Source organism: Sinocyclocheilus anshuiensis, unplaced genomic scaffold, assembly GCF_001515605.1.
Source record: "Sinocyclocheilus anshuiensis isolate Anshui unplaced genomic scaffold, SAMN03320099.WGS_v1.1 scaffold728, whole genome shotgun sequence".
Lineage (NCBI taxonomy): Eukaryota > Metazoa > Chordata > Actinopteri > Cypriniformes > Cyprinidae > Sinocyclocheilus > Sinocyclocheilus anshuiensis.
In genome coordinates this window covers 91325-113636 of record NW_015555767.1, presented here as the reverse complement: position 1 = coordinate 113636, position 22312 = coordinate 91325, and the positions used below count along the sequence as shown (strand labels likewise).

Below are 22312 nucleotides of genomic sequence, written 5' to 3'. Positions count from 1 at the left end.
AGTATTCATACCCTTAACTAAATATTTCGCTGAAGCACCTTTACAGTCTCAAGTCTTTTTTTGTTTGATGTGACAAGGTTTTCTCATCATCATTTGGAAATTATCTGCCATCCATCTGCATATATGATCATGGAGCTCAACTAGAATGACCATCAGGTTCTTGGTCACCACTCTAACCAAGACCCTTTTCCAATTGCTCAGTTTGGCCAGGAGGTCAGCTCTAGGAAGAATCCTGGTTGTTTCAAACTTCTTCCATTAAGGGTAACAGAGACTACATGCTTCTGTGACCCTTCAATGAAGCAGATTTTTTTTCTGAAATCTTCCCTAGATGTGTGGTTTGACACAAACCTGTTTCTGAGCTCTACAGGCAGTTCTTTTGACCTCAGGGCTTGGTTTTTGCTCTCATATGCATTATCAGCTGTTAGACCTTTTATTAATATGTGTGTGCCTTTCCAAATCATACCCATTCAATTGAATTTGCCACAGGTTAACTTCACTCGAAGTATAGTAACATCTACAAGCAATATGAATGCTCCTGAGCTAAATTTCAACTGTCCCAGATAAGGGTATGAATACTTATGCAATGGAATCATTTAAGTTTTTTATTTTTAATAAATTTGCAAAGATGTTAAAAACCTGTTTTTTGCTTTACCATTATGGTGTATGGATTGTAGATTGATGTGGGAAAAAAAGTAATTTAAAGCAGTTTAGCATAAGGCAGCAACTTAACAAAATGTGAAAAAAATGAAGGGGTATGAATATTTTCGCAAGGCACTGTAAAACAGGGAATACTTCTCTCTGTAGGCATGGAATGATTGAAAATACTACAATGCAATGATTATAAATAATATTTTTCTTGGGTTGTGTGTTTGTAGAGTCTGACTTGAATTTGATAAATATGAGATTTTATTTAACCTATTGGGAAATTACCTCAGGTTAAAGATGCGTATTCACAAAAGGTATCCAAAAAATATAGAAAATAAATAGTTGTTCTCACCTTCATTAGGTTTTTGGGGGTGTGTGTTCATGAAGGACAGCTTCATGCTCTAACGGAGGTAAGACACTGCACAGAAAATGCACAGACTTCAGGAGTAAATGGACTGTCAGGTTGATGTGATGATAACTGTAATGTCACTATGTTTACAGTACATAAATGGGGGCAACCTTGAGCAGCTGCTGGACAGTGACATATATCTGTCATGGAGCGTGAGAATAGGTCTGTCTCTGGACATTGCAAGAGGGCTGCAGTATCTACACAGCAAGGGCATTTTCCACCGAGATCTTACATCAAAGGTACAGACACAGTTATATATGGTTTATTGTGCCAGCAGCTATGTCTGTTCATTTTGTGCTTGCTGCACGCTGGTGTTAAAAGCGTTGCTGTGTTGTCATATTTTTGTAGGCCAACCCAGAAGTTAGCATCATCCTGGTTTTCTTGACAAAATGAGATTTTTCCATTGGCTTTTGGATTAATGCAGAAAATAAACTGTGATTAGCAAAAGTTTGTGATTCTTACACGTTTTGTTCATCATGATAATATTCAAAAAGGAACACAAATTGGATTAATTTTGAAGCCTAAATACAATCTCCAGAAGTAAAAAGTGAACAAACAACACCTTGGTCACATGATTTTAACGTCACCACCATTAAGCTTCTGATAACTATTTCATTTTTCACATTTACCTGAAAGTTTCAGTTGGAATTCTTTTCAAGATTGCGATTATAAACATAATGAGGCTGTAAAAGTAGACTAGTGAGTAGATGGGTTTACCTGGTTGGCGTGATGAGGTTTAAAATCCTTGACACCCTATGTAGTCCCATTTAGCCACTTGTTAGCAACAAGCCACTTGTTAGCAAGTAAAAGCTTTAAAAAAACACACAAGGGGGTATTATTACTAATGTATTTTTTGTCATAGAATAAAACATTCAAATATCTTGACTTTGTGCTTACCACAGACCTTATTTTAGGCCTTTAACCAAAAACCTATTCAAAAAACCCATTGACTTCAGGACGATTGAACCAGAAGTGCTAAAATGCTAATAATTCATTTTGGGTCTTGGCCTACAAAAATACGTCATCCCTGCAGCATTTTTAAATGAGGCTATATGATTAATAACATTGAAATATCCTAACATTAAATACCTTATAAAATACTCTGACTATACTACTGTACTGTACAGAATTGTCTGGTCCGTTGTGACAATGGTGCTTTTACTGCTGTGGTTGGGGACTTTGGGCTGGCAGAGAAAATCCCTGATTACAGGTCAGTGCATCTCTCCTTTTTACACACAAATAATATAGCTTTTTTTGACACACATTTGATGATGACATTTTAAATGGATCAGGACTTGACCAGAGATACAAGCAAAAGTACAATGGCCATCCAAGAAGGCTATATTCCAAACATAGCCCAAATATGCTTTGTCTTTCTTGTTTGCAGTGATGGTGTTGAAAAGCAGCCGTTGGCTGTTGTGGGCTCCCCCTACTGGATGGCTCCAGAAATGTTAAGAGGAGAGCTGTACAATGAGAAGGTATCCTGTCTTTGAACACTAGCAAATCAGTATCCAACTCTACTTGTGTGCATGTGTACTTTTATTCATATAATTTTTATACCATAGGTGGATGTTTTTTCATATGGAATAATCCTTTGTGAGATTATTGCTCGAATTGAGGCTGACCCAGATATCCTCCCACGAACAGAGGTACATCTCTCACACCACCACATGAAGCACAGAATCAACCACAAAATCATGTAGCTGGTTTACCAGACATAGATCAAGCCTAAAAAAAATTCTGTGCAAAATTACTTTAATAGCTAATAATTAATAGCTAAATTTAATCTAGGACAAGCCTCAAGCCTTTGATATGTTTATATTTCATATGTTATGATAACTGAAATGTTAATGATAACTGGTATGATAAATGTTAATGATAACAGGTAATGATAACTGAAATATTGATATTCTGCAATTGTATTAAAACTCAAAATGTATCTGTCATATTAAAACATAATCAAATGAATGCAAAAATAATTAGATTATTTTGGTTTTGTTTTATTTGCTCCCATGTTTTTTTTTCTAAATATGAAGTGTGTGCATATGAGTAACCATATAATGTATCCAGATCCAATCTAAGAATCCACTGATGTTAAATTTTTCATGACCACTACAGTTTAGACTTTGATATCAGTATCTAATTTTTAGAGTGTTGCCTCCCTCTGCTAGATTTTTCATATGTAATTACTTTGTAACATTTTTAGAAAGCAACACGGTGTTCATTATTGCAAAGCTCAAGATTAATCTCAAATTTGCCTATGTGTGAAAAGATGCCTGATCAGAGCAGTATGTGTGTAACATCATCTGTCTATTTGTCTTTAGGATTTTGGACTGGATGTGGACACCTTTGAGCAAATGGTGGGAGACTGTCCACCTTCATTCCTTCACCTGGCTGTCAGTTGCTGCAGTGTAAGCTACATATGCATATATACACTCGTATACAGAAATTCAGAAACACAGAGTATAGTACGGTATGAAATGGCCCATGTCATGCTCTCAGTTGTGTTTTTAATTTGTTATCCTCTTTCTGTGGTAGATGAGTGCAGAAAGTCGTCCTGCCTTCTCTGAAATAGTACTGACACTTGAGAGGATAGAGAGAGAGAGGAAGATGAGTGAAACTCCAGTCATCCTTGGTAAGTATGTTACAGATAACATGGGCCCGGTAATCAGTGTAATCCATTTATTTAATAATATTGGGTAATAAATAAATAAAGAATATATACACTACTGTTAAACAGTTTGGGTTCAGTAGGATTTTTGTATTTATTTTTTTATATATATATTAATCCCTTTGTTCACCAAGGATACATTAAATTTATCAAAGACAGTAAAGGCTTTAATATTGTTACAAAACATTTCTACTTCAAAAAAAATATTTAAAAAAATAATGTAAACATATGAAGCAGCACAACTGTTTTCAACATTGATAATAATAATAATAAAATGAAGAAAAGTTTTTGAGCACCAAATCAGCATATCATTTCTGAAGGATAATGTGACACTAAAGACTGGAGTAATAATGGCTGCTGAAAATGCAGCTTTGCCATCACAGGAATAAGTTATTTTTTAAATTTGATAAAACAGCTGTTTTAAATTGTAATATTATTTGTACAATATTTGTACAATATTTTTTTATTAAATAGATGCAGCCTTGGTGGGCAAAAGAGACTTTTTTTCAAAAACATTAAAAAATATTACTGACTCCAAATTTTTGAAAGGTAGTGTACATCACGTGTTAATTTAAATACATTTTACAAGTTAACAGCTCATTCTTTCAGAACTCAAAATTAAAGATGAAAAATATTTACCCATTTTTAAAATCACTTTTTTTTTTTTTTATCACTTTTTTTTTTACAACATTCACCAAGAAATAATTTTTCAGTTTTACTAGTCTTTAGACAACCCATTCTTGTTGTGGTTTCCTCAGAACCCATTGCCATTGACGTCAGCCCGTATAGGAGGAGAAGCTCGCCATGCCATCCTGGTGACCAGCGCCTGTCCCGTAGTCAGTCAGACGTATTGCCTCCTGCCACATCACCATGTTTAGGCACACCTGCACGGGTCAACCCATTCTCTCTTCGCCAAGACCTCAACGGTGGTCGTATCAAGCTATTCGACACCCCTAGCAAATCTGTCATCTCTCTTACCTTTACCCTTCCACCTCCTCCAGACCCCTGTGCCTCCCCACCACTAAACAGGAGCCCGGGGCTCCGAGGACCCCCTCGAAGGTGTCGCTCCCTGCCGTGCACCCCCGAGCTGGGGCGACAGCTACCCTCCCGAGACCAAGAGGGCCAGGAAGAGGAGGAGGGGACTGAAGAACTGAGAGATGGAATGAAAGAGAAAGAGGTGGAAGGACGGCAAGACGTGGTGGAGGGCTCAGGCCTGATTCTGGACTTAGATATGGTGTCTTTAGAACGGTTAGAAGAGGAAGAGGAAGAGGAAGATGACGATGTGGAGAAGGAGGGCCTGAGCCTCACAGAGCCCATGGACTGTAGTAGCTCGCCCGACACGGCAGAAGGAAACGTGTCAGGGAAGCGGCTTATCAGCGGTTCTTCTTATTCCTCGTCCTTGCAGTCTAATGGTTGGGCTACACCCATCTCTAACGGACCACCATTATTACCTCCCCTTCCCCGTTTGGACAATAACAATGGACTGCTGAGGCCTGGGCGGCCAATGGCATGGGCAAGACTGAATGGATACCGAGGCCCCGCCCCGGAGCCTTTACCTCCCACTAACGAACAAGATGATGTCATTTCTTGTCCAGCCTGCTGTCTGGCTGGGTTCAGCTTCCCTTCCATGTGCCTACGTGGAGCTCCTCCGTCGCGCCGTGGACCTCCGCGACGACCGTACAGGAACTTCAATGGAGGGGAAGCATCTGCAGCCACAGCAAAGGGACTGCTCTGTCGGGGAGCATCACAGGCTCCATCCACAACAACTTGTGAGCCAGGGTTACCCCTACCAGAGGCCCAAACCTAAAGATGACCACTGCGACATCACAGAAACTGCAATGCCACACAGTCAGGATGCATCTCTGATGTCAGTATGGTTATCTTACTGGATGCAGTGCGGGTTGAAACATTGAATTAAAGGGATTTTTCACCCAAAAATAAAAATTCTGTCACTTACTCACCCTGATGTTGTTCCAAACCTGTATGACTTACTTTATTCTGTGGAACACAAATGATGTTTTGAAAAAATGCCACACTGCTTTTTGTCTATACGGTGAAAGTCAGTGTTATTTCATTGTATGGATGTTTAAAACATTCTAAAAATAAATCTTCTTTCTATTTTACAGAATAAAGAAAGTCATACAGTTTTGACATGAGGGTGAGTAAATAATGACAGAATTTTTTAGGGCTACACAATATATAAAAAATTGAACCGATATTGTGATATGGCTTAGTGTGATTGTCAAATTGCACAGGTTGTGATTTAATTGAAAAAAATATATTCACTGACAGTGTCAGATTGAGAGCACATGCACATGTACTGTAAATGAACAGTGCCGCACTTCTCTCTGAAACCAGCAGTGCATATATTTATATGCTAGCAGCTCGCCAAAATGAAAGCTTGATGGGTTAATGTTTAAAAATAAAGCAACTAAGGCACAAATATTAGTATTATAATTGTACTGTTGTACTATAAATTAAAATCACATTTATTAAATACCCAATTTTTTAATTTCCAGTACAATGCAATTATTACAATAAATTTCTTGTTTTGTTTAATATTTTTATTGAATAATAATCACAAAAAAAATCATAATAATAATAATTGTTTTATAGTTATTTTGAATTAGACAAAAACAATGGGAATGTGGCCTATGAAAACTTAAGTGGAAAGAGATTTTTTTTTAAACTATGTTTAATTTATGGTTAAAGAAAGAGGTTTAAGTTGTATCTTGTAAACTTAAGTGTGAACACTCAAATAAAAAAAATTATTGCATATAATGCACTTATTCTAGAATTAATTTTCCCCCCATAATGCAGCAATATATTAAAGCCATCTGCTGAAAAGTCCTGTTTTTTTGTTGCTGTTATTTATTTATTTATTTTTTCATATCGCACTATATATAGCAGTAAAGCATTTTGTTTTTGGGTGAACTATCCCTTCAGTGTGTACGAGACACAAGATAGAAGTGAGGAATAAAAAGGCATGCTGGTTCCATAGTGCCAGTTCTTTATCATGGTCTTTTTTTTTGCCGTAATTCAGAATAACTTAATATATCATTACTGTACAATAATGGCTGCTTTTTATTGTGTGCTCATTTTGGCTCCATAAATGTTTTTGACTGAAAGCCACTGTTTAAAAAGAAAAAAATCAAATACTGTGTTTGTAGTAAGGGAGACCTACATGATAATGTGGCATGTCAAGCATTTTAAGCGTATTATCTGATTATTTATTTATTGTAAGCATTCCTCTGAAAGACTGAATGCTCTTTACTTTGCTGTGAGAGTGGACTATTGGGTGTGTGACACTGAGTACTGATGTCAGACATTTGTTGAGACATTTTTGTGATACACGTGTATGTTTAGATGCAATGTATGCAGTAAATTATGTAAAGTGTTTTTAAATGAAAACTTCTACGTGCAGGAGTGCTTGTAGAAGATAGCAGTTTACTTTTTTTTTTTTATCTCCCCCTAGTGGTCTGGAGGATACACTCTTGTTAGATCACTGCTGCTGTTGTTATTAAAAAAAGATTCCTTTCACATGAGAGGTGTTAGAGGACATTTACCTTCACATTTGATCTAGTTAAGCTTTTTTGTGATGTTCAAGGTATGGAATCGTATTTAAAATATCAAAAGTGAACTTGCAGAAAGTGTTTCCTCATGCCGCTGACGTGCCCTCAAGACAAATATGACACCCCCCAGCACAAATGATCAACAAATCTGCTTTGTATTTGAACATGAGAGTAAAGGAATCTAGATTCAGTGTGGGTCAATATTAGTCTGGGACTGAAACGGTAATTCATATTGAGTCTAAACTGAAATTTTGCATCAGTTTATGCAAAATCTGAGATAGTCTGATATGCTGAAATGTTTCTGACGTGTGGATTACGCCTCAGAAACACATCCACTGAATTTCCTCATGCTTGTTTATGTACATTTGCTTATGAGATAAGCATAGGAAGTATATGCATGCTGAGTACTGTACAAAAGAGTGATCTGTACATATCAATGCATGACAATAGACAAGAAGCTGTCTAGCACGTTAAAACTTCCCTTCAGACTGGCATCAGAGGTGAAGTTGTCTCAAGACGTTTTTGTCTTATACAGATCTGAATTCAATGTGGATGCAATAAGTGCTCTTGGTTTAAACAGTAACTTATATTTTTAATAGTTGGTGAGAAATATGTTTAAATGAATGAATTCATTAGGTTCTTGAAAAGTATACATTTTCTAATATTAATGTGAAGCATAGAATTGGGCTGTTAAACTCAGAAGCTGATAATGAAAAGTCGGCTTGATTATGACTATAATTTTCCATGCACAGAAGAGATGAAAGCAATTTGATAATGTGTATTTGTATTGCACATACATTCAGAACTTACCTCCTTTGTGTCAGTGATGAAGTGATGTTATAGCGGATGGGACATGGATGGATTTGTAAGGTCCATCGTTATTGTATAATGATTTTTCTTTTTAAGAGAGAAGCGCTTTCTCTCTGAAAGCAAAGCACTTACCACTATGATTACTTCTATTAGTTCTGGGGAACAGCAGCTTTAATAAATGTCAGTGAATTGTTATTTATGAAAATGTCATAAATTAAAAAAAGATTGAATGTAGAAGCTCTGTCATTTTTTTTTTTTTTACATTAAAACGTATTTGAAATGTTTGTAGAAACTGTTTTAGCTACAGAGCTGAATCAGAAAACTGACAAGCATTGTGCCATAATCCAGTGTTGTGTTTATAGGAACATATGATCCCAGTCCTTCTCTCTCACTACTCTCCTGTCAGCAAAATGATCAGATGGGAACAAGATTGACAGTAATGTGTTTTACAGTAAACATTTTTTAATATGTATAAATATGGCATATATACTTAGCATAATAATCAGGCTGATACATTTTCAAAGTTAGCAAAACAGACCAGAACAGTATCTAGAAAAGTTAAGTGTGGAAAACCAAAGGATTACACATACTCTTAAATCATTTTGATTAAAAAGAAAGAAAAACATACAGAGTGAAAGAAAAGACACCCTCTGTAGATGTGGTCATTCACAGCAAATTTGTTTGTACATACACTATAATAGCAGTGGTCAAAAACTTCGTTAGTCTAAAAAAACAGAGAAAAAAAGTTGAAAATCAAAGTTTTAAGTTTAAATTTTGTGCTCTTTGTAGAAAACATTTGTGTAGGACGACATGATCATTTTGGACACCTTGCACCACTGTAAAAATGCCATCTGTAAAAAAAAAAAAAATTCAAAACATTTGCTCTTCTGATTCTCTGCTGAGAAACGTTAGTGAAAACAACACTAACTTTACTAACTTTATTATACTCAACCTGGCTAAGACAGAACTGCTTGTGGTTTCAACAAACCCATCACTTTATCAAAATTTCACCATCCAGTTAGGCTCATCAACCATAACTCCTTCAAAAACAGCTAGAAACCTTGGAGTTGTGATTGATTATATATATATATATATATATACACCTTGCTACGTGTACTGCGTTAGGCTAACCGAGACTTGTCATTTGCACTTATATATTGTTGCTCTTTTGTTAGTTTTGACTGCTTTTATTGCCCTCATTTGTAAGTCGCTTTGGATAAAAGCGTCTGCTAAATGACTAAATGTAAATGTAATGTAAATGTAAAACACATGCAAACAAAGCATACAATGAAACAACCATTATTTTGAAAACCAGAATTTGATGAGATTGTAAGCCCATTTTAACACATTCCAAGAGTTGCCAAAATTGTTGTTCTCAGCTTGTATTCTTGCCAGGTCCTCCTGTTTCGTAGCTAATTGCATTTTCATTTTCTCTAGTCATTCACGTTCTAGATTTAGATGCTCACATGCTAGAGCCTCCATCTCTCTTTTTCTCTTTTCTTCATTTTTTTAGGAATATTTGTTTAATTTCCTCAATTGCTCTCTCTGCTTCCCGAAGCATGCCATTAGTGTAGTATTCTCCACCATTTCATCAATATTGTCTAGCAGTTGCATAACCTGTCCTGAATCCTGTTGCTCCTCAGCGTTCTCCACATTTTCTGACAAATGCTTGTAGTTCTGAATTGCTGTGCACAAATGTTTTCATGTGCTGCTCTCTAAGCTGATCTCTGTAAGTAAACACCGCCATTGTATAATTTAATGCCTTTTTACCACACAATCTGTCAGTGTAATTCTCTACCTCTTCTTCAGTCATACTTGTATCAAAAAGACCAGGATTGTCAATAATTTCATTTTTTTCTTCCCTTAATAATCCTAAATTCCTTTTACATTTTTGAGTAACAGATGAAACTAAAAGACTGGAGTTGAAGATACTTCCCCCAGGATGGTGGTTCCTGTTGCACTTTTCCCAAGCCCTGTCTTTCCAAGCAGGACAATTCGGAACTATTTTTTTTGTTCTGTTAGATGAATCATGACATGCAAGACTTATTTTGTTAAGTCTAATTGCTATTACAATCTATTTCATGACTTATGAAACAGATAATTATAATAAATAATTTCTGTAATTCAATAGTTTCAATAGGCTATGGTTTTTGTATACAAAGCACAAATACATGTATAGTTGGAAAAGGACCACCAATCTAAGATACTGACATAATTTAATTCTCTCTATTTCTTCCAGAACACCACCGAATGAAGTGTTGGTCTCAGGTATCCTAATCTACAAATAAGTATATAAATATATAATATTTAAAATTACTGAATAGCATATAGGTGTGATTTAATATATATATATATATATATATATATATATATATATAGGCATCTCTGTCCTCAGTTTCACTTTACTGTTAGTCTTTTTAAATATCCCTTTAACTAACAAAAGCTAAGTGACTCTCAGTCTAAAGCATTCTACCCTATTGCGTTCCATCCTGTTTGGCATCCTGTTAATTGTTTTGTCATAATAATATTATGCCACAATTAATCTAAGTCTCTGAGTAAGTTTAAGTGTGTGCTTATCAAGAGACTTGTACACCAGGTCCTTGCATATTCATTGTACACAGCTCAGAAAATACTGCATATTATAGGAAAAACCCAGTACAAGCTTTCTATCAGCTCTGTCTGACAAAGGGCAATGGTCTTTCCAAACAATATATTTAGAATATTCCATCAGTGCCTAATGACTTTTCATATGCAAAAAAATATAACAAAAAATAACTTGACCGGTTTCGTTCCAAACCTAGACTTTCTTTCTTCTGTGAAAAAAAGAAGATATTTTGAAAAATAAAAGAAAATATTTTGAAAATGCCACAGTGTATTTTCATTTCGGGTGAATTGGTATCCATTACTTTTGATGAACCTGACTACCATGTGAACTACATTTAACAAATGAAACTAAATAATAGGACAGTTCAGTAAATGAAAATAACCTGCATCACCAACAGAAACTATAGCAAATATTGCACAGGTGTTTCAACAGCTACATTGTTGGTGTAGTTTGTATTTCTATTCAGGGCTGAAAAGTGTATTCTCCTCAGGGCTGAACACAATTCAATAATAGCTTGTAAAAAAAAGTTATTCACTGTTTGTTGTACATGGCTCTTCTTTAGAAACTTCAATAGGCTAAGTGATATATACAGTAGCCCATGACATAAACATGCAAGGACAAATGATGTAAACCTGAAATTTCCCACCAAATATATAGGAAGAAAAACAATCCACACTACAAGCAATAGGGCCATTTTAGATGGCAGATAAAAGAGAACGATTTTAACAAAGTTCTCATTTTGCATAAGCCATTTGTGGTGTATTGAAAATCATAACATCCCAGCAACATTTTTAAAATCTACTTTCAGTTTTACTTAGAACAAAAATGACAGAAGAAAGATTGTGTGTACAGGGATTATGCAGCCCAACTTTATTTAACTCTTGTCCTTGTTTAACTCTTCAACCCAGTAGAACAGTATGCATTACCCTTGTTGGTAACACTTTAGAATAGGGAACACATATTCACTATTAACTAAGAGTTTTCCCTGAACAAACTCTTAATTTGCTGCTTATTAATAGTTATTTGTTAAGTTAAGTAAGTTGTTAAGTTTAGGTATGGGGTAGGATTAAGGGATCTAAAATATGGCTATGCAGAATAAAGCATTTGTGCGAAAGCCGACTTTTATAAGTACTAATAAACAGCCAATATGCTAGTAATATGCATGCTAATAAGCAACTAATTAATAGCGAGAATTGGTCCTTAAAATAAAGCATTACCCACTTGAGTAAAATAGACTTATCATTTTGCAATGGAGAGTGTCAAGTTCACTGCCAAATTTACAAAGGTTGGTTTTCTAAGGTGTATATTTATATAGTGCATTCCGCACCGAGTAGTTCTAGGAACTTAAGTTAACTGCACCGGATGTAACTGAGCTGGCTGAGGTGAAACGCGGAAGTGATTGTGAGTTTTCCTGGTTGCATTCGTACCGGCAGCAGGAACTCTGAAGCGGCCGACAGTGACGTGGACAGTAAAGAAGATGAATGTAAAATTTACGTGATTGAAAGAGCAAAAAGTGGGGCTAAGAGACGAATTCTCCTATGACAACTTAAAGTGTTACATATCATCGAGGCTGAGAAAAGAACACAACATTGCAGACAAAAGGTAAATGCCGTTATCGCTGTTTTCCAAGTTTGTGGAGTTAATATGTTTACATGGCTTTTTAAAAATATTTTGGCCAATCAGTGAACACTTACGTCACTGATAGTTCCAATTTAATTTTTTTAGACCCTACTCTGAAGTAGGAGCTAATTAAGTTCCCCCAAACCGAGTTCCTAGTTCCTGAGGTGTGAACACGCCAAAAAAGAGCCAATTCTGCCAATAGTTTTATAGGAGGTATGAAAATGTTCCTCCAGTGCGAAAGCCCCTTATGTTATAACACGTATTTAAAGGAACCATATTAATGCTGGACCAACCCAGCCTCTGTTGATGCCCTAGTGGTGTGACCATTTACTCGGCGCTTGATGTGGCCAAACCTGTGTTCTGCCAAGGTTTTTATCCCACTTGTTGTGCCCTGATTTCCTGATGCTAACCTTACCTCCTCACCTAAACCTGAAGACTGTAATTCACCAAGCCGACATCAACAGTCGATTACAGTCCTTACATCATCCACTTCATAGAGCAAATGGAAATTTGGAACATAGTGGGTGGGGCATGCTTGCAGATTTGCAATATTTACTTGGATATGGGAGGGCTAAAAGAGGCAGAATATAAAGAGACTCAATGATTTATTTTTCCACACTAAATCTTCAGCAAAGTGCACCAGAAATCCTTCAACAAATATACCCACCCACACCTATCCACTTCAATATTATGGAAGCCGAAAAAGGTAAATCATGATTTTTTCACAACATCTCTTTCTATATTATTGCTATTAGATTTGAGTATTTAATTTATGTTCCAAATGTACCAATTATGGTTCGAAATGTACCATTGCAGAAGAGCACTGAAAAAAAATATACAGGAACAATTCATTAAAGGATATTAACATAATGAAAAAAGATTGAGAAATGACTGCGAAACGACATCCATGTAATAGAGCATTTTATGCATTCATTTCATTATTTGATTTGCTAAACAAAATAAAATAATACATCTTCCAAAAGCACTGTCACTTTACAATGTTGTTCATATGCTGTAATTTTTATATACTGAATTATGGTGATGGTGGCTGTTTTCCTCATGATTATGAAACTGAATGATGCAAAATATCTGGTTGTAATGCATAGAATGCACCAAAGTTTTGACACTTATGTGGAACAGAATTGATGACATAATGAATACCATCATAAACACTCCTCTGCAATGTTTTAAAAAATGTTCCATTAGAATATGGGTTTGAAATGGGAATCTCAAATAGGACTATAAATTGTATCTCCGGAACATTTCGAGTTCTAATATCATGTACGTTGTTAGTTGATGAACAGGGCCAAGGGAGGTGATAAAAATAGATAAGGTGAGGATGTGCTAAAGTGTCATTTTAACTGAGGACAATGGGTGATATACAGCATGAATTGTCTACAAAAATACTGATATTTTTTGCAAATAAAGAAAATCACTATTTTCCACAATTTCGTCACAACAAATCCAACCCTTAAGAAATAATACAGATGTAATAATGTCCTTGTCCTTTAACAGTGCAGAGGACTCAGAAGAGCAGTGATGAAATAAGAATTGTGCTGGTTGGAAAGACTGGAGTAGGAAAGAGTGCAGCAGCAAATACCATCCTGGGAGAAAACAAGTTTAATTCCAAGTTTAAGACAACCGGAATGGTTTGGAAACACATGATAGAGGTGGAAAAGAGAGAGAAGAATCGCTTTATGTATCCCCCAATTGTAAGTCGCTTTGGATAAAAGCGTCTGCTAAATGACTAAATGTAAATGTAAATGTAAATGTAATTCAGAACTGTCCTCCTCCTCTGTGACCATAGACTGTGATAAGGCCAGAGGAGATGTCAATGGGCAAAAGGTGGCCGTTATTGACACTCCAGGCTTGTTTGACACAAAAGAGGAACAAACTGTGATTGAGGCAAAGATTAAACTGTGCATATCGCTCTCTGCGCCAGGCCCTCATGTTTTTCTCGTGGTTGTGCAGCTTGGGAGATTTACAGCAGAGGACAAAAAATCTGTGGAGCAAATTCAGAAAATCTTTGGTGAACAAGCATCAAAATACACCATGGTGCTGTTCACTCATGGAGACAGGCTGAGGCGTGGACAGAAAAGCATCCATAAATTTGTTAAAGACAGTCCTGATCTGCTTGACTTTGTCAAGACTACAAGTGGCCGATACCATGTTTTTGACAATGAAGAAAATGATCCAAACCAGGTCAACATGCTGTTTGAACAAATAGAGCAGCTTGTGACTGTAAATGGTGAAGAGTATTACACAAATGAAATGCTTCAGGCAGCTGAGAGAGCAATAGAGGAAGAAAAAGAAAGGCTTATGCTGCAACAACAAATGACTGAACAGGAAGCGAGATACAGAGCAGAAAGAAACAATAAGTTTCTGAAAGCCGGTTCGGTAGTGGCAGGAGTTGCTGCTGCTGCTGCTGCTGCTGCTGCTGGTGCTGTTGCTTTAAAAGCCTGCCAACTTCAATGAGAAAAGTTCTCTGATTGGTTAATCCATCATTGGATTGTCATTGATTAGCAATATATTCCTTGATTATTATTATTATTCAAAATAACAAATGACAGTAGCTCTTATATTTTATGTCTACACACTCAGTGCTAGCTAATGGAAAAACTTTATTATACTGGGTCACTGTAATTTGTTTTAGTATACTACAATGCATAATTGTAATGCAAACCTGAAATTAATAAAAAATAACTGAGTGAAAAAAATGTTTTGTTTTGTTTTTAGATACTTGATGACTTAAACGTATGCTTACTACGTGCAATGTTTGTTGTTTGTAACATCATTTTGTGTTTGTTAGAGCACTGGTTATGAATGCCGACCTTGAGTTTTGAATTTTCTTTTCTTTTTGAACAAATTAAGTTCCATCTTTCCAGGAGTGAAGGAGCACCTTCGACTGATTCTGGTCGGCCTTCAGGGAGTTGGGAAAAGTGCAGCAGGAAACACCATTCTGGGCCGAGAGGAGTTTCACTCAGACCTCAGCGCCACCTCTCTCACATCAACAAGTGAACGGAGGGATGCTGTTGTCTGTGGGAGGAAAGTGACTGTTGTAGACACTCCTGGCTTATTAAACTGTGATGCTTCTAATACAAATGTAGAGCAGGAGCTAGAAAGAGCCTTGACTCTGTGTGAACCCGGACCCCATGCTTTTCCCTTCATTATTCAGTTGGGCCGCTTCACTGAGCAAGAAAGACATGTGATGGACATACTCCAGAAGATGCTGTGCTCAAATGTGAATTTGTTCACAATAGTACTTTTTACATATGGAGACAAACTTAAGAATAAAAGTGTAGACCAGTTTGTAGGGGAGGATAAAAACCTGCAGAAACTCATCCAAAAATGTGGATCACAGTATCATGTGTTTAATAATAATGACAGAGAAAACACAAGTCAGGTCAGTGAGCTCTTTGAGAAAGTGGACAGTCAGTTGGGAAAGAGAAACAAAAAATATTTTGTTAGGACAACAAACAAGGAGCAGGGAAAGTCCTGGAATACATGGCACTTCTACATTGCTGCTGCTGCGACTGCTGCTGCTGCTGCAGCAGCTCTGTTTACGTATGCAGCATTTGCCAAGACACAAACACAGAGTAAAATCCCAGAGTATTTTCCAAAATCCTCAAGCGATGAGATAACAAAGGTGAAAGCAGATGTGACTCAAAGTGAAGCATGTTGGGAAATGTTGCACAGCCTGTTCAACAAGGACAACAAGAAAGTGTATTTATTTGGTTTAGTACCACTGCTTTATCTTGTGAAGAAATTGATGAAGAAATAAATGATAGCAATATAGCAATGTACACCAACTGTTTTAAAGAGTCTGTTGAGAAATGACATCTATGTAAAACACTTTGAAATGCAGATACACAAATGTGCCTTTGAAACATTGCCTGTTTGGAAGAAATAATGTATATTTACTATTTTAAACATTGAAAAAAATGTATGCAATTCATTTCTATGGTAAAGTTTTATCTTATGTAAAACACATTCATATTTGCCTGTTTCAAAATGTAGTAACTAGTTGATGGTAACAGTATGTTAAAGTTTACTTATGACTGATTCTGGTGTAAACATTATGTTTGTGTTATAAAATAAAAAGATTAACAGAAAGTTTGTCATTATAGCTTATTGTTATGAATTTTTATATACTGATTTCAGCTGTGCTTGAAACGTGGAATTAAAGGCAGTTGTTCTCAGTTTTTGTCTTCTAAACCTAGGAGCAAACTTGAGCTTTTGGATTAAAGTTTAAAACTGTCCCACTGGCATTCATTAAATGACACAACAGTGAACTTTGTGGTCTTGCAAATATTTAATCATTTCATAGCTGCACGGTTGCTGTTGATTCTTGTGTGCTGTACAACAGTTCACACAAGTTTCAGGACAATGGCAAAGCAGGTATTTCCTGCAGCAAATGCTTTGTTATCAAGAAAAACAAATATATAAAACATAGGCACATCTTCTTGAAGAAAAACATTTTCAACAGATATTCATTTCAGTGTGAAATTTTATATAAATGTTTATGATGTAACATATTACATTATGCAGTATTACAATGTATTTGTTCATTGCTTTTAAACAGTGCCAGAGCAGCAGGATCCATGTGAAGAGCTCAGGATTGTTCTCTTGGGAAAGACTGGAGTTGGAAAAAGTGCTACTGGAAACACCATTCTTGATGAAAAGTTTTTTAAAGTGAATTTGTCATCATCATCTGTGACAAAGGTTTGCTGGAAAGCTACAAAGAATGTTAACAGCACAAAGGTTGCTGTTATTGACACAACAGGACTGTTTGACCCCAGCTTTACTATAGAGGAGATGGTCAGCAGAATTAAGCTGTGTATTCCCCTTTCTACTCCCGGTCCACACGTCTTCTTGCTGGTGCTTCAGCCTGGTCACTTCACAAAAGAGGACAGAGACACAGTGGACATCTTTCTCAAGATCTTTGGAGAAGATGCAAATAAGCATACCATGATTTTGTTTACACATGGAGACAAGTTTGAGGGTAGAAATATCCAAGAGTTTGTCGCTGACAATCCTGATTTGAAGATACTCTTCAAGAAATGCCAGAAGTGATATCGTGTTTTTAATAATGAGTCCAAAGATGCCATGCAGGTTGATCAACTTTTTGAAAAAATACACAAGATAAATTCTGAGCACGGAGGACGCCGTTATACCAGTGAAATGCTAGAGAAGGCAGAGATTGCAATTCAAGAGGAAAAACAGCGAATCTTAATGGAAAACGAAGAGCAGAGAAGCAGAGAACTGGAGGATCTGAAAATCAAATATGAAGCAGAGGCTCTGAAACAGGCCATAACAGAGCTGTGGGAAAGGAAAGAGAGGGAGGCAAGAGAGAAAGCGGAAAGAAACAACACGTATCTCAAAGTAATTGCAGAGTTTCTGTTTACTACTCTTGAAAAGTTCATTATGAGAAACCTTCAAAGGACAAAATCAATGAATGATACTGGTTGAACACCTGTAGGTTTATGAATCTTTTTAGAGACCAGCCCAAATAACTTTAACCTCTGCAGACTGCACTAACCCATCTATAGTAGCATATACAGTGTGTATATATACAGTTAGCCCAAATGTTATCTGGAGAATTAAGGAACCATTAAAAATATATATAGATTTATTTGCATTAATTAACACATGCACACTTATGCAATGCATTTCATAAAATGATAATTGTTCAAAATGATTACCTACATATGTGGTTTCAGCGATCCGATGAAAACATTTCAGACCCCATTTATACTTATATTTAGCACTGACCACTTGTGAAGAAAAAAAAAACAATTAAAAAGGATGTTAATACCAGGTGTAAAAGAGTCACATTTTAAGGTTTTAAGTGAGACTTAAGTATCCAGAAGTGTTTGTTTGTCTGTTCACAAGTTCCAGACAGACTAAGAGTCTTTGAAGGGAATTTTTCAGTGAACTGATTAATTGAACTGATTCATTCAAAACACTGATTCTTACATGAGCGAAACAAGTGACTTGCTGAAATCGGAACAGCAACTTAGCACATTACTCGTATTACTGCCATTACTCTGGCAAAAATAATAAAAACAGTATACAGTTCCAAATTCTGCAACTGTCTTTATAAGTCAATATATTCAACTAAATCATTCAAAAATGATGATTCATTCAGGAACGAAAGAAGTTTATGAATGAGTCATTGAATCAGTCAACTCACCCAATTTGTTCAAAAACACTGAACCATTCAGAAAACACTGTTGTGTATAATACTATGTTTAACACAGTGTTGCAAACAAGTGCACATACAGTACACGCACACACACAATGGGTATGTATAGGCCTAAGAAACCAAGAAACTAAGATACCATAAAATAGGAACTAAGATACTGATATAAGGTAATAGAATGTTCAATATTGCAGCACTAAATTAACAAGACTTCAGACTGAATACCAGGTATGAGCAGACATGTGGTAATGTTTTTAATTGAGCAGTTGATGCAAAGCATTAAAGTATGTTTTCCTTAATTCGAAACATGTAAAGAAAAAATGTAAGCTGTTCATCTTTAGAAAGACAATTTTGAACAAAATTAAAGAATCAATGCTTTAAAAACAGTTGAAAATAAAACTTCAACGTCAGCTGGCTGCATATATGCTGAGTTTCAAACAAACACATTTTATATCATGTTCAAATGCAATTTTAATAATGTGAAAACAACTGAAGTAATTCAGATAACAGCTAAACAAAATCGAGTCTTTATTTACTTTTACGATTTATGGACACAAATTGTAGATACTGATGCAAGTGGAGTATTAAAAACTATTTTATGGACTCTCCCTGTTAAAAGTTTCAAATAATGGGAGAGATATACAAGAATTTCTAGGACTAATTTAGCAAAATAATCATAACACTTACAAAACCACAAGTGTATGAAATATGTATGAAACTAGAAAAGACCATTATTTGTTTTAAATTTTTTGATGAAGACAAGTAATGTGTCCATTGGAGATGAACTGGCTTAGACAAAGTTGAACAGTTTCTTCAAATAATTGACCACTTTCATTATAAATGAAGGGTTCCTCTCTGCTTCCCATCTTGCTTGCTGCTCGTAATCATTGTTCAGTTTTTTCTTAGCTTTTTCGTAGGCCTCATCTTCAAGTTGAGTCCTCAGAATTTCTAACTCTTTCTGTCTCTGCTCTGCTGTCTCCTGCAGGATACGTTGTTTCTCTTTCTCAATTGCTCTTTCTACCTTTTCAAGCATCTCACTGGTGTAGTGTTGCCCACCATTCCCAGTGACCATTTTATCAATCTGGTCAAGCAACTGAATGACCTGTTCAGGATTTTGTTCTTTATTGTTGAACACGTGGTATCGTCCATTGCATGTTTTGATGAAACTGAGCAGATTTGGGTTGTCCCGCACAAATGTGTGAATGTTTTTGCCCTCCAGTCGATCTCCATGAGTGAACAGTGCCATGGTGTACATGGAAGATTCCTCACCAAAAACAGCTTGAATGATTCTAACAGCTTCTGCCTCTTCATCTGTGAATCTGCCCAGCTGAATCACAACTAAGAAGACATGTGGACCAGGAGCAGAGAGAGGAATACAGCGTTTAATTCTGTTGATCACCTCATCTTTAGTTAGGCTGGTGTCAAACAGACCTGGAGAGTCAATGACGGACACTTTTCTGCCATTTATAATTGCATGAAATTTTTCACATTGTCCAGTCACAGAAGAGGAAGATATCTCCGATTTAAAAAACTTTTTTCTCAGGATTGTGTTGCCTGTTGCACTTTTTCCCACCCCTGTTTTTCCAACCAGAAGAATACGGAGCGGTTCGCCTGGATGATGCACTGATGCAGCTATTGCATAAACAAGAATATGACATTGAATACATATCTTAAATATCTGATAAAACATGAACAACCTTAAGTTATATAAATTTAACATGACACTTTCTATTACAAAGTCAAGCATGTTTTGGTAACACAAAAAAGGAAGTCATGCACACTTCACAATGTCAAAGGGTTACATTACAATAGATAGATAGATAGATAGATAGATTTACCTATGTCATCCAAGTCATGTTTTTGTTGCCTGAACATCTAGAAGTGTTTACATAAAATTATACGTTTTCATCACATTTGGTTAAATATGTTAAAAAAAAACAGAAAAGGTTGAAATATACATACAAGCATACCTGAATCCCTATTGCAATGACAGCAACAATTGCACAAAGCACCAGTAGTATTGTAGAGAAAGATAGGATCCACGACTTTGAAGTCATTACTGATGGTCCAAGAGAAATGCTCTGCCTCTGCACTATAAAAAAAAATAAAAATAAAAAAAGTAAAGTTCTTGCTATACATTCAAAATTGATCAGTGCTCACAAAAGATGAATTTGACATGTAGTCATTATTATTTTCGTTTGCTAAATAACAAAAGCAGTGAAGAGGAGACAGGGCAGAACCGGACTGGACATGTTGCAGTTTGAACGTCCTCTAACACATCAAGAACTGCGCTGTGCCACAGTTCTGACATTACATGCAAATAAAAATTTAATACAAAATCCACTACCCTAATGTAATCTACAGATAAGTTGCTATCAGAATATTTCAGTTGCTCTATTATATACATCTTTCATTTTTTTATGCAAGTAGCCTATTCCTCATTAATCTTTTATTAGTTTTACACCAGCTCTCTTTGATGTTGCTTTAAATACAGTAGGCCTACTATATATTGTCGAATTAAGGAAGTACCATTCTCATTTTATAATGGCTGCATAATATAATGTACCTTAAATGTATCCATCATAAAGGCCTAGAACTTACCTTTAAATGAGGAACACATCGTGCGAGTATCTGCGTCGTGACGTAGGCCTATTGAATACTGTCTTTATTCAGAAACTAGGCTACATTAGAAGTTTGTTTGTGTTAACTTTGTTTCCGTTTCGGTTTCGCTGTCAAAAGTTACTAGGCTTTCTTTTGAAGGGTTACCTGGTGTCGACTGCCACCTACAGATGATAAAGTGCTACTGCACAATAATGATTTTTTTCTTCTTCATCATTCTAGCAGATTCCTCCTGTTTAAGTTACTTGCTGAGGAGTATTAATTAAGTAAATCGTGCTTCGACTTCTCTTCGGATTAAAATGATGGTTTTGACAGATGCTCTGTTTCCAAATTGGAATTCATGTTGGTTTATGTAGTCCATTGAGTGCGCTCACTCACAGGTGCAGTTACCCATCTGTCCATAGTCTGTTGAAGTGTGCTTGACAGTGAAAGTCGATTAGGGGTTTAAGGAGAGTGACATTAAAATTGTGTATGTTATATGGTGCCTGTTTTCGTATATTATAGACATATTCCTATCCATTTATGCATTCCAATCACAAATGCAACACATCTCGGTTTAGTTCAAATTAGCCAGCAGCTAAAGCAAACATGGATTGGCTTGCTGTGTTCCCAACAGTAGTTCTGGAAAAATGTCATGAGTGGTGCAGGATTCAAAGCCAAACGCATTTTCTCAGGCATTTTTTCTTCTTCACGTTTTCAATAATTAGAGTTATGCATGCCATATTATTTTCTAACGTGTCATTTATGGCTCATGAAAGTGACATGTAATCAGGGCTGTCCCAAGCAGTGTTGGGCAAGTTACTTCCAAAATGTAATACATAGTAATGCGTTATATTACTGCGTTACAGCAAAACGTAATATACTACTGTAATATTATTACTTTTGTAATGCGTTACTCCCAACACTGGTCCCAAGCTGGGGTGGGGCCCAATGCAGGTAGGAAGCGGGGTAACCCCTCGTTCGGACTGCTGGGGCCATGCATGTAATAAAGTCTTTAACTACTCAAAATTTAGTATGCTGTATAAGATGATGGAAATGAGTACATTTGTTTTTTTTAAAGGGGTCCTATTATGCTTTTTCACTTTTTTAATTTTAGTCAGTGTGTAGTGTGTATGTTTGGGCATAAAAAAGATCTAGAAAGTTACAAATCTCAAAGTCC

The 22312-nt window shown here is 36.1% G+C and overlaps 3 protein-coding genes and 1 pseudogene across 4 annotated transcripts in view; 3 read left to right on the top strand and 1 right to left on the bottom strand.

Moving 5' to 3' along the window:
- The window catches only part of LOC107674262 (dual specificity testis-specific protein kinase 2-like), a 14869-nt gene extending 8996 nt beyond the window's left edge, over positions 1-5873 (top strand). For both annotated transcript variants that reach the window (XM_016468201.1, XM_016468200.1), the window contains 8 exons: positions 1007-1055; positions 1147-1293; positions 2182-2264; positions 2442-2532; positions 2620-2703; positions 3379-3465; positions 3593-3689; positions 4484-5873. In XM_016468201.1, the coding sequence (XP_016323687.1) occupies positions 1007-1055; positions 1147-1293; positions 2182-2264; positions 2442-2532; positions 2620-2703; positions 3379-3465; positions 3593-3689; positions 4484-5532 (1687 nt within the window). In that variant the 3' untranslated portion in view covers positions 5533-5873. The remainder of the gene's footprint in view (positions 1-1006; positions 1056-1146; positions 1294-2181; positions 2265-2441; positions 2533-2619; positions 2704-3378; positions 3466-3592; positions 3690-4483) is intronic.
- A 7106-nt stretch (positions 5874-12979) lies between these two features.
- On the top strand, positions 12980-14807 carry LOC107674180 (GTPase IMAP family member 4-like). The gene is made up of 3 exons (XM_016468082.1): positions 12980-13038; positions 13848-13961; positions 14113-14807. Exons 1-3 carry the CDS (start codon positions 13023-13025, stop codon positions 14805-14807), a joined length of 825 nt encoding a protein of 274 aa, XP_016323568.1. The 5' UTR covers positions 12980-13022.
- Positions 14808-15155: 348 nt separating this feature from the next.
- Positions 15156-17801, top strand: LOC107674179 (GTPase IMAP family member 4-like; annotated as a pseudogene).
- A 1500-nt stretch (positions 17802-19301) lies between these two features.
- LOC107674248 (GTPase IMAP family member 4-like) lies at positions 19302-21250 on the bottom strand. Its single transcript, XM_016468180.1, has 4 exons — positions 21136-21250; positions 20505-20626; positions 20373-20409; positions 19302-20166 (listed from the first exon to the last, which is right to left on the bottom strand). The coding sequence occupies exons 1-4, from the start codon at positions 21152-21154 to the stop codon at positions 19325-19327; spliced, it is 1020 nt and encodes a 339-aa protein (XP_016323666.1). The 5' UTR covers positions 21155-21250; the 3' UTR covers positions 19302-19324.
- Positions 21251-22312: the final 1062 nt, after the last annotated feature.

What these genes read in the sequence shown, in the direction of transcription:
- LOC107674248 (XM_016468180.1), bottom strand. An exon ending in TCATTGCAATAGGGATTCAG is followed by an intron (nt 20,410 to 20,504) that starts GTATGCTTGTAT and finishes AAACACTTCTAG; the next exon opens with ATGTTCAGGCAACAAAAACA. An exon ending in ACATGACTTGGATGACATAG is followed by an intron (nt 20,167 to 20,372) that starts GTAAATCTATCT and finishes TTTATGCAATAG; the next exon opens with CTGCATCAGTGCATCATCCA.
- LOC107674180 (XM_016468082.1), top strand. An exon ending in AGAAAACAAGTTTAATTCCA is followed by an intron (nt 13,962 to 14,112) that starts AGTTTAAGACAA and finishes AATGTAATTCAG; the next exon opens with AACTGTCCTCCTCCTCTGTG.